At 43.2% G+C, this 12,373-nt stretch overlaps 1 protein-coding gene and 1 non-coding gene across 2 annotated transcripts in view; one reads left to right on the top strand and one right to left on the bottom strand.

Moving 5' to 3' along the window:
• The window catches only part of CPPED1 (calcineurin like phosphoesterase domain containing 1), a 68,407-nt gene that overhangs the window by 53,140 nt on the left and 2,894 nt on the right, over positions 1 to 12,373 (bottom strand). The window contains exon 2 of the mRNA XM_035130594.2: positions 7,225 to 7,443. Within this exon, the coding sequence (XP_034986485.2) occupies positions 7,225 to 7,443 (219 nt within the window). The remainder of the gene's footprint in view (positions 1 to 7,224; positions 7,444 to 12,373) is intronic.
• On the top strand, positions 1,658 to 1,729 carry TRNAA-UGC (transfer RNA alanine (anticodon UGC)). Its single transcript has one exon. It is a non-coding gene; the product is annotated as a tRNA-Ala (tRNA).

Below are 12,373 nucleotides of genomic sequence, written 5' to 3'. Positions count from 1 at the left end.
TTGTAGCTGCATGAATTTATCACCACATAAATTTGTTGAGTATATTAATTGGCTCCAAGGAGACAGCAACCAAAACGCCTGCAGATCAGAGGCCATCAATTTTGTAGCCTGAAACTACGACTGGATGCATCTTGTAAAAATTGATTATGTGGGGGCAGGTTGTGTTTTAGGATTACCAAAAGTCAATGTCTCTCCTCCCTCCCCCCCCCAACCTCAAATATTATATTAAGAAACAGGAGAAAAGATTTATTCAAATCCTTAGAAGAACAACAGACTTAATTCCCGCTTTCCTGTGACAATTTCCTTAATCAGGTCATTTTCTTCATTGCAATCAGCAGCAGAATTATTTTTGCATCCCATCACTGCTTCGTTCTAATTTTGGAAGCCCTTGAACAAAGAACACTATTTAAAATAATACTAAGTATTTTTAATTTTATTTTTTTTAAAAAACCTAGAGATTCTAAACCAAGGCGCACACACAAAGAAAGTTGTATAAATACAAAACTCTGGTCTAACACACTAGCAAGCGAGAGTTAGCTTAACACCCCCCGCCCCCATATACTGTATATTCCTGCGTATAAGACTACTTTTTAACCCAGGAAAATCTTCTCAAAAGTCGGGGGTCGTCTTATACGCCGGGTTGTATTTCTTATACGGAGAGTATATCCCAAACTCTATATTTTAAATGGAAAAGGTGGGGGTCGTCTTATACGCCCAGTCGTCTTATATGCCGGAATATAGGTACATGGCGCTACTGTTTGTAGCAAGGAGGCAAACAGGGCTGCCTCTGAAATTCAGCAACTTCAGATGGTGCAGAATTTATCAGCCAGGTTGTTCACAAGGGCAAGCCACTTTGAGCATATAATGCCAATCCTGGCCTGGCTGCACTTGCCTGCCAATTAGTTTCTGGGCCCTATTCAATCACCTTTCCCCATATGAACCAACCCGGACTCTGCAATCATCATTTGAGGCACTTCTTCGTGTGCTTCATCCATGAGAGGTCTGGGTGGTGGCAAACGAGAACGGGCCTTTCCTGTGGTAGCTCCCCACTTGTGGAATGCTCTCCCCAGGAAAGCTTGCCTGGCCCCTTCGTTACACATCTTTGACTAATGGCTAAGTTGTGTCCAAGGATGTGAAAGCAAGTGGCTAAGTGCAGAGTGTCTCAGTTGACTGCAAATGCCATCAGATGCCAAAAGATGCTTTCACATCCTTGGACACAACTTAGCTAGCCATTAGCGCTAGTTTTCCTCTTTTTTTTTTTAAAAAAGGACACTTTTAAATAATGCATGGGACGTGTGCAAAGCCATTTATCCCTAAAGTAATCCGGATGGCACAGAAGACTATTTGAAGAAGTAGGCGCGAAAAGACCTCCAGAGGAACAAACGGCTGCTCTTTCGCTTCCTAGCTAGGGCTCGAAAGCAGCGCAGGGGGCTGCTGTCAATGTTTACACAAGCACAGAGCAAACACGGCAAGCAGCACAGAAGCGATCTTGGCTGTGTTCAATGTGTTCCGTTTAAATGTTTTATAAGTTGTGCGAGCAAAATGTATATTTGGTAACATTTGGCAAACCGAGGGGAGGAGGAGGAGAGGAGACAGCAGCCCTTTTGAAATATTATGAAAAGTATTGCACTGTGTTCTCGTTCTCTGTAAGCATTGCGTCATCATAGCTCAGTGGTAGAGTGTCTGCCTTGCAAGCAGAAGTTCCTGGGTTCAATCCCCAGCATCTCCGCTGGGTAGGGCTGGGAGATAGTATTGTGTTGACAGTACTGAGACGGATGGCCCCATGGTCTGAATTGGTATAAGCCAGCTTCCTAAGTTCCTCTTCTTACGGAAGAGAAGGCTTTCATCGATTCAAGGAGTCCTCAGAGAAGAACCAGCATGGAATAATGTCCTCCCAGGGAGAGAGGGAGGGCAGGATCCATGCTGGGGCCTGAGCTTAACTGGGGGAAAAATTGAGATGGGGCTGAAAAGTGGAAACATAGCTGGATGGTACTGTGCTACAGTTAGAAAATTGGGGGGGGGGCAGCAGGGGACAAAGAAGGGAGAGTGGTGGATAGGGGGCGAAAGAGTGGGAATAGGGTGAGGAGCAACAATGGGTTATTTTCTGATTGATTAAGATGGTCTGAAACTGGAACATTTTATGGAGCTGGTTGATACATCTGGGAGATCCGGAGTCCAGGGGAAGGGGGGATAGAATTAGATAAATGTGATTAAAGGTTATTATGATAGAAGAAATAACATTTGAATGTATGGGAAATTTTGGGGGTATAAATTGTGAGGATAAAGGAGATGGATGGGAAAATAAATTTAGATTTGGATTAACTGATGAATTATGGGTTGAGGAGAGTCGATGTCCCCCCCCCCTTTTCTTTGTGTAGATTAGAATTGGTTGTGAAATAATGGAAAAATTGTGTTAGAATGATTTAAGATGATAAAAGGAAATTGCTTAATTTAGATTTAATAAATGGACCCAGTGTGGGGGGACTCGAGGAAGTCCACAATGTCAAGTTAATGTAAGAATTGATATGTTTTTTTGTTTTTTTATTATGTTTTATTTTTGCTTTTTTGTTTAAATGTTTGAAGATCAATAAATATTATTGGGGGGGGGGGAGAGAAGGTTTTCAACAGCCATGTCCACCTTGCAGGGTTCCCACTGACCAGCCACTGTGAGAAGAGGATGCTGAACTAGATGGGTTCTGATCCAGGAGGCTCGCCTTACATTCTTCCTGCTTCAAAATGCTTTTAACCTATGTAGTTAGCATTTGACTCATCTTATTTTGCTGCTTGGTTGCAAATAAAACCTCTAAGCATTTTACAAAAACAAAATTTAAAGTTATCAATAAAAGACAAGTTATAAACAAGAATGAAAGGGAATACTATCTCAAATCTACAATATGCTAAAACTGTAGATGCTGCCATGCTAAAAGGTCGATTTCTTACAAGCAAGCAATGAATATTACGTGTCACCTGTAACAGTGCCATTTTCACAGATCAAAGCGGTCAAGAGGGCATATCCTAAGGCCAACCCCTCAAGTTATTAAATTCATATTCCAGATTGCAAATTGTGAGAATTAAGGTATCTGCAGCTAAGAGGGGGATGGAAGAAAATGGTGAATAAATATAAATGGAATGGAATTTAATAATGTTAATAATTGGATATATGGAGCAATTTGGAAGGCTAAAAGGAGGAAAACATTTTAAGATTGTAAAAATGATAAAGAAAAGTAAGTGTAAATAGAATAGATTAATTAGGATGTTTAAAGATAGCGGAGTCCCTCTGCTTCCACTCTCTTCCCTCATCCTGGACCTTCTGGTGGTGGTGGTGGTGGGGTACCGGAGGGGGGAGAGAGAGTGGGGGCTTCAATGATAAAAGGACTGCTTCTCCTCTTGGGTATTCTCTGGTGGCGGGGGGGGGGGGGTCTCTGGGATTGTAGTGGGGGGAGGGGTAGGATATAAAATTGAAGAATACTTTGAAGAGGAATTAAAATTTATGATAAAGGGAATTGCCAAAGAGGATTTAAAAAATGAAAACCAGAAAGGGGGGGAGGGGAAGTCCATAAGACAATGATCAGAAAAATGGATGTTTAAAATTAGATTTGTTTTGTTTTGTTTGCCTTCTTCTTTGTTAGTTATATGTTATATTGTATGTTTTTTATGCTTATTCTGTCAAAATGGAAAATTGAATAAAAATTATTTACAAAATAAATAATAAATAAATAAATTCATATTCCAGTTTTCCGCCAAGGAGCTCAAGATGGCGCACATCGTCTCCATGCTCCCATTTTCACCATAACAGCACTGTAAGGCAGAAGTTAGGTTGGGAAATGGTAAGATTAAGAGCATTAATTGAGCCCTACTGTACCGTAACAGAGGTCCACCATCACATTCCCCACAACAACTCACCAGTTGCTTCTGGGAAGCCCACAACGAGGACATAAAGACGAACGACCCTCTTTCCTAGGTTTGTTCTCCATCAACAGGTATCCTACGGTACATTGTCTCTAAACCTGGATGCTCTATTCAATCATCATGGCTAGAAAGAACATAATAATTGCCGCTGCTGGGTCAGCCTAAAATCCTCCTCACCCTCCGCCATCTCATCCAGAAACTTTTTTTCCTCTGACAATGAAGAACTTGGTACAACAGGAGCAATATCAAATGCCCCACCTGCAACAGACCACTTTAAACAAGCATGGCCTTCCCCACAAAGAATCCTGGGAACTGTAGTTTCTTAGGGATTCTGAGAGATGTGAGGAGATCCCTGTTCTCTCCACAGTGGTTTGACAATCAAACCCTCCTTCCAAAGGAACCCTGGGAATTGTAGTTTCCAATTTCCTTCTTGGGGTTGTGACAGAGAAGAGGGGGGGGGCTCACGAGCCTGAGGCTTAATCATCTGACACTAAACTGTAGTTCAGGTGCTAGAGAGAAGCATGTTAGGAGCTCCTCTGGGAAAATGAAACCTCAGTTTGGATGCAGAGAAAGAGATGACCAATAAGCCTTATTGTAAATGCACCCTATGCATGTCAGTTAAGAATAGGAGAATCTGTCCATTTCAGGTTCTCATTTTTTTTCCCACTCTTATGTTCACTTCTCCACATCAGTGGAGAAGCCAGTGTGGAAATTCAGCAGCATTTCAGTGCTAATTTCTCCTACCGGTAACTGCATTTTGTGTTCAGTTTTGCCTCATATGTACATTTTTGCAAAGCAGTTTTCTCCAATATGATGCACGTTTCTAGGTTATTTGCACTAATATATATGCTTTTCACACACACACACACACACACACACACACACACACACACACACATTTATACACATATGTGTATAAATATATACACATTACTTGGCTGCAGAACTGCCCTGAAAAATTCAGAGACATGCAAATTTCAGATAATGCTGCATTTCAGTTTGCATCGTGCTTCAAAGTGCAAATTATTTGAGCTCGCCTTTAAATGTGAACTGAATCGAACACCTCCCACACCCCTAATGCCAGTTCCATACAGTGATGACTCCTTATTTTCTGGATGAAATAAGCAACTGACACTTTGGAAACTCGTAACGATGCATCTCTGTGTAGATCTCGTCACGGAACATGAGCAATTTGTAAGGTGCTGGGGTGACGTTTCAATAAGACAGAGAGGTTGAAGGCAATTTGCCCACATATAGAAACAGAACCATTTGCTACAAGGAATCATTATATTAATTTTTTTAATGGCCCATTGTAAGCAACAGGTGAGCCATATGGAAGATTATTATGGAAAGGAGCAGGGGGAGAGAGAGAGAGAGAGAGAGAGAGAGAGAGAGAGAGAGAGAGAGAGAGAGAGAGAGAGAGAGAGAGAGGGAATATCGAGGACTGCCGTTGTAAGAGACAGCCGAAAGCCTGTGAGACAAAGCCTCTGGGCTGAACTGCTATTCATGTCATGGAAAGTTCATGAGCATATCAGACGCCAAGGGGGAGTGGGTGAGCAGCTCTTGTGGGAAAGAGGAAGATCAGTTTGGAGACAGAGAAATAAATTACTTAGTGGTGCTGTCAAGAAATAAAGAGGTACCGGGAAGAGAGAAAAGGGGTGTTGGGTAAGCCAGAAAGCTGAGAAGCCCAATGGAAAGGTAAGTAAGTAAGTAAGTAAGTAAGTAAGTAAGTAAGGAAGGAAGGAAGGAAGGAAGGAAGGAAGGAAGGAAGGAAGGAGCCCAAGGAAAGGAAGACCAGTGGCAAGGTAACTGGATAAAAATACCATTTCTGCACCATGTTTTTATCCTGCTCCCACATCTCCAGGGACCTCTCTCTACACCACCCAGGGTAGAACCTTAAGCCAAGAGACAGATATTTGCAGAAGGTGATACAAAACCGGTACCTTTAGGGCTGGTTCAGACATAGTCACCTTGGTCTGGTAACCCATGGTTTATGAGCCATGTACAGGCATGATTTCTCCAAACCGTTTCAGTCCTGCCTCCCTTCAGTGAAGGCATCCTGGTTACAAGGGAGAGAAGGGGCACCGGCAGCCTTCCAGAGGTGGTTGGCTGAGAATTCTCATCAGCCTCGGCTATCATGGCCAATGGTCAGCCCTGAAGGGACATCTAGCCCACAGGTTCCCCACCTTTGCTTTGAGGCCTCCCTTCAAAGCATAGCCTGCCAGTTGTAGGCATCCTGGGAAACTGGGCTTTGAATTCTTATAAGTTAAAGAGCAGTATAGAGACGCACGTCAGAAATAAATATATTGGTTGCAGATCTCTGCTTTATCATCATTATTTCCCAGCACTAAAATAAAAGTGCAGATTAAAAAAAAAGATCTGAGAGGTGCCAAACCACTCAGCATATTTTGAAGAGTTGGCCGGGGGGAGGGGGGAAGGAGGCATTAAACAGAAAAAAGAAGTTCTTGTGAAACAGAACCGACATTGCTCCAGTACAAATTCAAAGCTTCTTCTCACCCAGTGCCTTTGTTGCTAGTCTTTGATTGTTATACTTTCTAAATCTATTACGATAAGCATGAGCGGGAGAGAGAAGCTTAGCATTACATTTTTCAACTGAAGCCAGGCTTTCAATTTCGCTAACAAGATTACTTCACCTGAATGTGGTGTTGGAAGACGGGCAGAGCCCACAGGCCACCTGCTGCCCATCACAGTGCAAGGAGACAATTCAGAAGGAAGAGCTCCCTTTCTTAGGGAACAGCTGTAGGTCATTTTCCATGCAGGAGGTCCCAGGCTCCGTCTGCAGCATCTCCAGGGAAGGCTGGGAGAAACCCCTGCCTGCAATCCTGGAGAGCTGCTGACAGCCAGTGTAGATGATACTGAGCAAGCTATGGACCAATGGGTCTGATTCAGTATAAGGCAGCATCCTGCATTTCATTAGACTACAGCAGGGGTGGGAACCCCGTGGCCCTCCGGATCTTGTGCTTATTTAAACTATTTATAAATTACACTTTCATACAAAATGTCACAAGCCAAAAAACACCGTTACACAAAAGCATCAAGCACATCAGGGAGAGCTGGTTGGCAGAGAATCCCAGCTTTGAAAGGCCTGTTTGAATAAACACAGTTTTTAGAAGCAGGGGTGACTCCTGCCCAACCTCTACTTGCAGGGAGTTCTTGCTGGACTCTTGCAGTTCCTGATAGCCCCCTGCCAAAAAAAGGGGAGCTATCTGAAATTATGGGAGTTGTAGTAGTCTAGCAGATTCTGGATGAATGTGCCAGCAGGAACAGTTTTTATCTCTTTTAAAACTATCCTACCTGGCATGCCATGTATGAGATCTCCGCAGAGTACGAAGAATTTCGGTTTGGGGTTCAGCTGGTTAATCGCTTGCACTGCTTGCTGTGTTAGTTTGAGCTCCTCTTCCCATTCGTCGCCTCCATGGCCACAATCGCCAATTGAATAAGCTTTCATCAATCCAAACTGAGGATCTGCTCCTTGAATGAAGTAGAAAGGGGCTCTCCATTCCTGTTCCACATCTAAATACATAAAAAACAGAAATACATAAAGATAAAAACAAATGCATAAAGATAAAAACAAATGGCGTGCTCTGGTCCATGGGGTCACGAAGAGTCGGACACGACTAAACGACTAAACAACAACAAAAACAAATGCTACACAGTGAGTAAATTCCAAACCTTTTCTGCATTAATAACAGCAAGAGTTATAGATTTTAAAGACACCTTTAGGCAATGTCACGTTACCCAGCTCCCCTCACTAGTGATGGAGTCTGTCAGCGCTTAGTATGACATCACAAGACAAGAAAGGGCACTTTTTCACCCCACTTTTGATTTGAATGACTGACTACATTGGGAAATCCGTTCTCCAAAGTCATTTAGTATTGATAATGTTCAACTGCAACATCAAATGGTCAAGAAACACAGTATTACTAGAGGTAGGTGGGATCTTGACACGTTGCCTTCCTCACCTGAAGACACACTTTTTAGAGATGTTTTCCAAAGGAAAACAAGACACACCCACCCTGAAAAACCCCATAGGATTGGGGTCACTGCTCCACTAACAGAGGTTCCAATACTTCACCATTGCCAAGTCCCCCAGGTCAACAGACAATTGGACCGAACCTCAATTAAGAGCCACTTTGCAATGCAAATCTTCTGGCAGCAAGATTAATCAGCCTGTCAGCAAATGGTGCTGCCCCAATTATGCACGAAGAAGTGATGCATTTTCCCCATTCTGCCACATCGCGCCAAGCTGACTCACCCGTAATGAAGACCAAAAGACCCACAAAACCCTCACTGGAACAGCTTACCTATCATGTAATCAGACAGAGAAATATGAACGCAGTGTTTGAAGTGGTCTCACATCAAAGCAAAGAACCCAAGGCTGCCTTATAGGATGAGGTGAGATGCTGTGGCCTGCTCTCCCCACTGGGCTGCTTCAGGCAGAAAGGCGAGACAGGGTGGCCCTCTCCACAAACCAGGCCACTTCAGAGGAGCAGGCGAGACAGGGTGGCCCCCTCTAGGGCGCTGTCCGCTACAGGCACAGAGGTGGGACGGCTTGGCCTGGGTGGCGCTGTGGTCCAAACCACTGAGCCTCTTGGGCTGGCTGATCAAGTCGGCGGTTCAAATCCCCGCGACGGGGTGAGCTCCTGTTGCTCTGTCCCAGCTCCTGCCAACCTAGCAGTTCGAAAACACGCCACTGCAAGTAGATAAATAGGCACCGCTGTGGTGGGAAGGTAAACGGCATTTCTATGCGCTCTGGCTTCCGTCACGGTGTTCCGTTGCACCAGAAGTGGTTTATTCATGCTGGCCACATGACCCGGAAAACTGTCTGCGGACAAACGCCGGCTCCTTCGGCCTCAAAGCGAGATGAGCGCCGCAACGCCAGAGTCGCCTTTGACTGGACTTAACCGTCCAGTGGTCCTTTACCTTTACCCACCTCAGATGCGGAAGAGGGATGAAGAGGCCGATAGAAACCAGCTATCATTTGGCTTCTCCCCTCCCAGAACTGCCTCTTGCAGTGTCCATTCCTCCTGGAATTGGCATTACAGTGGACATTACCTCAATGTATGGATAGTGCAATGGTGGGTCAAAAAGGGGATGCAGAATAATGGAGTGGAAAATGTCCTAAGGGAGCTCATTAATAAATTGTATGAAACAGTTGACACCTTCTCTTCTCCTTCCTGCTCCCAGTTTCCTGATTGTTTTTTCTGTGCGCTGCTATTTGGGTTGTTTTCTCTGTATGCTGCTATTTAGAGCAAACTGCACCTTTGAGGCAAACATTTTTTCGGGAGCGACTTAAAGCAAGAAGACGGTGTGTGTGTGTGCGCACGCACACACGCCCTTCTCCCTCTGGACACGTCCCAATCCCAATCCTGTTTCTGTCTGTCCTGCACCTCGCCAACCCTCCTGACCCCTGCTGCTACTTCACTGACCAGTGATTATCATTAACATGTAGTTTGACCCCAGGAGAAGGGTCAGTGTCTCATGGAAAATACCGACAAATATATTACCAAACCCAGGCACTCTTTTTTTTTACTGTGGCAGCCTGAGCGCAGAAAAGAGACCATTGAAATTAACTTAACTGTCAAGGTGATTTATCGTTCCGATTCTGTAAACTGTGTTGACTGCTTTTGTTCCATATGCTGAACACGATTGCTTCACACTGTGATAATCCACTGGTGATGAGCTGTGTTGTTCAGAGAAATGTAGGTGTAGGAACAGAGAGGCTTGCATATCCGAGTTACATCAGTTGAAAGGTATCAGCATTTTGCTATTTCCTGAGTTGGTGACAAACTAGACACAACAGTGGCAGCCGTACTTGAAATATACACATGTACCACCATGAACTTTTTGGCAGAAAGGTGATTTACAGAGACAGCAATGAAGGAAAAACTAAACCAGAGATTTAGGCGGCAATCCTACGTCCATTTACTGGGGAGTAACCTCCAATGAGTTCTGTGAGACTTACATTTGGGTAGACAAGTGCAAGATCATTTAATTATGTGTCTGCCCCATATAATGCAGGACAGGGATAGGGGTGTGCCTTGATTTTAATTTCAAAAGAGCACACAGATGAGCAAAGCTGAAGCTAAATCTCTTCCCGTGGTCAGTCACCCAAACTCCCTATTTCCTCAGGGTACAGCATCAGGAGTTGAGCTAAGCGCAAACTTCTAGAAGCCACAGATCACAGAGAGGGAACAACATAATGTTTTATTATCGTATTTGTTTCAAGAAGTATCAGCCAAATTTGCTTCCTCACCCCCCCCCCCCAAAAAAAATCCTTTTTGGTGGATACTTCCAGACATCATGTTTATTGAGCATTCATCCTGATTTGTTTTCTGGGAGTTTAGATGACATTGTCTATTTAATGAGCAGGGAAGTTATATTATAATTATTCATATTTAATTTTTTGCCTACCACAAAAAATTGTCTCAAAGCTTGTTGTTGTTGTTTTTTGAGATAATACCATTTTTTTTATAAAAAAACCCATTAATTAAAAATGCTTACACTAAAATAACTTTAAAAACACACAACTTAACCCACCCAACTAAAAGATCAACAACAATTAAGAACAAAATCTCTGGGTAAAGAATATAATCGCCACCTGGTATCTAAGGGTTGCTAGCGATGACACTAAAATCAATTTGAATCCCATATAGACACCAACTAGAATAAGGATTTGCATTGAGAGGGCTTGTTGAAAGAGGACTGCATTTAGCAAGTGCTGGAGGCAATAGAAAATGTGCCTATCTGGTGGAATAATAAGTAATACTTTAGTAAATACTGTATAATGGGAGGGGATCACCACACTAAAAGCCCAATACCAACATCAGGTAGAATGGACCTCCTCATAGGAAGGTATATGTAGGATGCCCACTCCTGCTGTATGTATTAGTACAATCCTAATACATTTGTGATGTTTTTATTGTGTGAAGAGTTTTTAATGCTTAGTTTTTCTTCTTTGCATTAATATCTTTATTGTAAAAAAAAGTCATTCAGTAGCACCTTAAAGACCAACTAAGTTTTTATTTTGGTATGAGCTTTCGTGTGCATGCACACTTCATCAGAAACTTGATGAAGTGTGTATCTGATGAAGTGTGCATGCACACGAAAGCTCATACCAAAATAAAAACTTAGTTGGTCTTTAAGGTGCTACTGAAGGAATTTTTTTATTTTGTTTCGACTCAGACCAACACGGCTACCTACCTGTAACTATATCTTTATTGTGTTCATTATGCATAAAATTTCATAACTATATCAATGTACAACACACACATCTTCTCCCCACCCTCCAGTGATCCAGGCAACAGAGAAATAGGCAACAGAAAAGCACAACAGATATTCAAGATTAACCTTAACTTTTCTATACGTTCAAGTTGACATTCCTCTGCTGGGGCAACCGATAGCCTGCCCAAGCACTTTATGAAACAGTTTTAAGAACGAGCCAGGAATTTCATTCAGGTTCCCACAGACCTCACTTAAAAAAAACCCAATGAATGCATGCTTTGCCAGAGCATTAGCGTCCAAGTTTCGTTCAGTGACATTTACATTGCGTCTGGACATCCCTTGTGATAACATTTCACTGCAGACTTTTGTGTAACTAGGTGACTCCATCTGTCATCAGGTCTTCTGCAGAATGGAAGGTGCTCTGTTCCAAACTGACAAAACCATCTGCAGGCAGCTCTTTGCCAGAATGTGAGTGAATGTGCCAGTAACTCATACACCATTCTGGATCAGGACATTTGGCTTTTGTTTTCCAGAGATTAAATAAATTCCCAACGGAAAAAGAATGAAGACATTCACGAAGGGTTAATCAAGCCCATGTTTAGCTGAACCTCTGGAAAAAATAATAATACAAGAAATGACAGGCCAAAGTAGTCGCAATCCCAGAATGGCTACTTCTGCCTTAAAAAGTTTGGGGTGCATGTAACTTTCTCCTTCCCTGAACCCCACTGGCAATTTCTTGGTGCTTTTTCACATACAAAAGGAAAACGAGTAAGGTGGGGGAACCATGCAAATTATATGTGGTATGGGCAAGGGGAACAGAGACACTTTCCCCCCCCCCGTAATATTAGACTCCAGATTCATCCAATGAAGCTGAACAGCAGGAGATTCATAACAGAATAAAGCCAAACTGTGGAATTTGCTGTCACAATATGTGATATACAAATTAGACAAGTTCCTCGAACATAAAGCTATCAACCGCAATGCCTATATTCTCCTCCACTGTTGGAGCAGTAGGCTTCTAAATTTAAAGGGACCCCTGACCATTAGGTCCAGCCGTGGACGACTCTGGGCTTGCGGCGCTCATCTCACTTTACTGGCAGAGGGAGCTGGCCAGCACAACTAAGCCACTTCTGGCAAACCAGAGCAGTGCATTGAAACGCCGTTTACCTTCCCGCCAGAGCGGGATGAGGTGCCAGACTTTCAGGTCTCTATGACAGGG

This window comes from Zootoca vivipara, chromosome 14 (genome assembly GCF_963506605.1).
Source record: "Zootoca vivipara chromosome 14, rZooViv1.1, whole genome shotgun sequence".
Classification (NCBI taxonomy): Eukaryota; Metazoa; Chordata; class Lepidosauria; order Squamata; family Lacertidae; genus Zootoca; species Zootoca vivipara.
The sequence above is the reverse complement of the archived record's forward strand: the minus strand, read 5'-3'. Positions and strand labels throughout refer to the sequence as shown.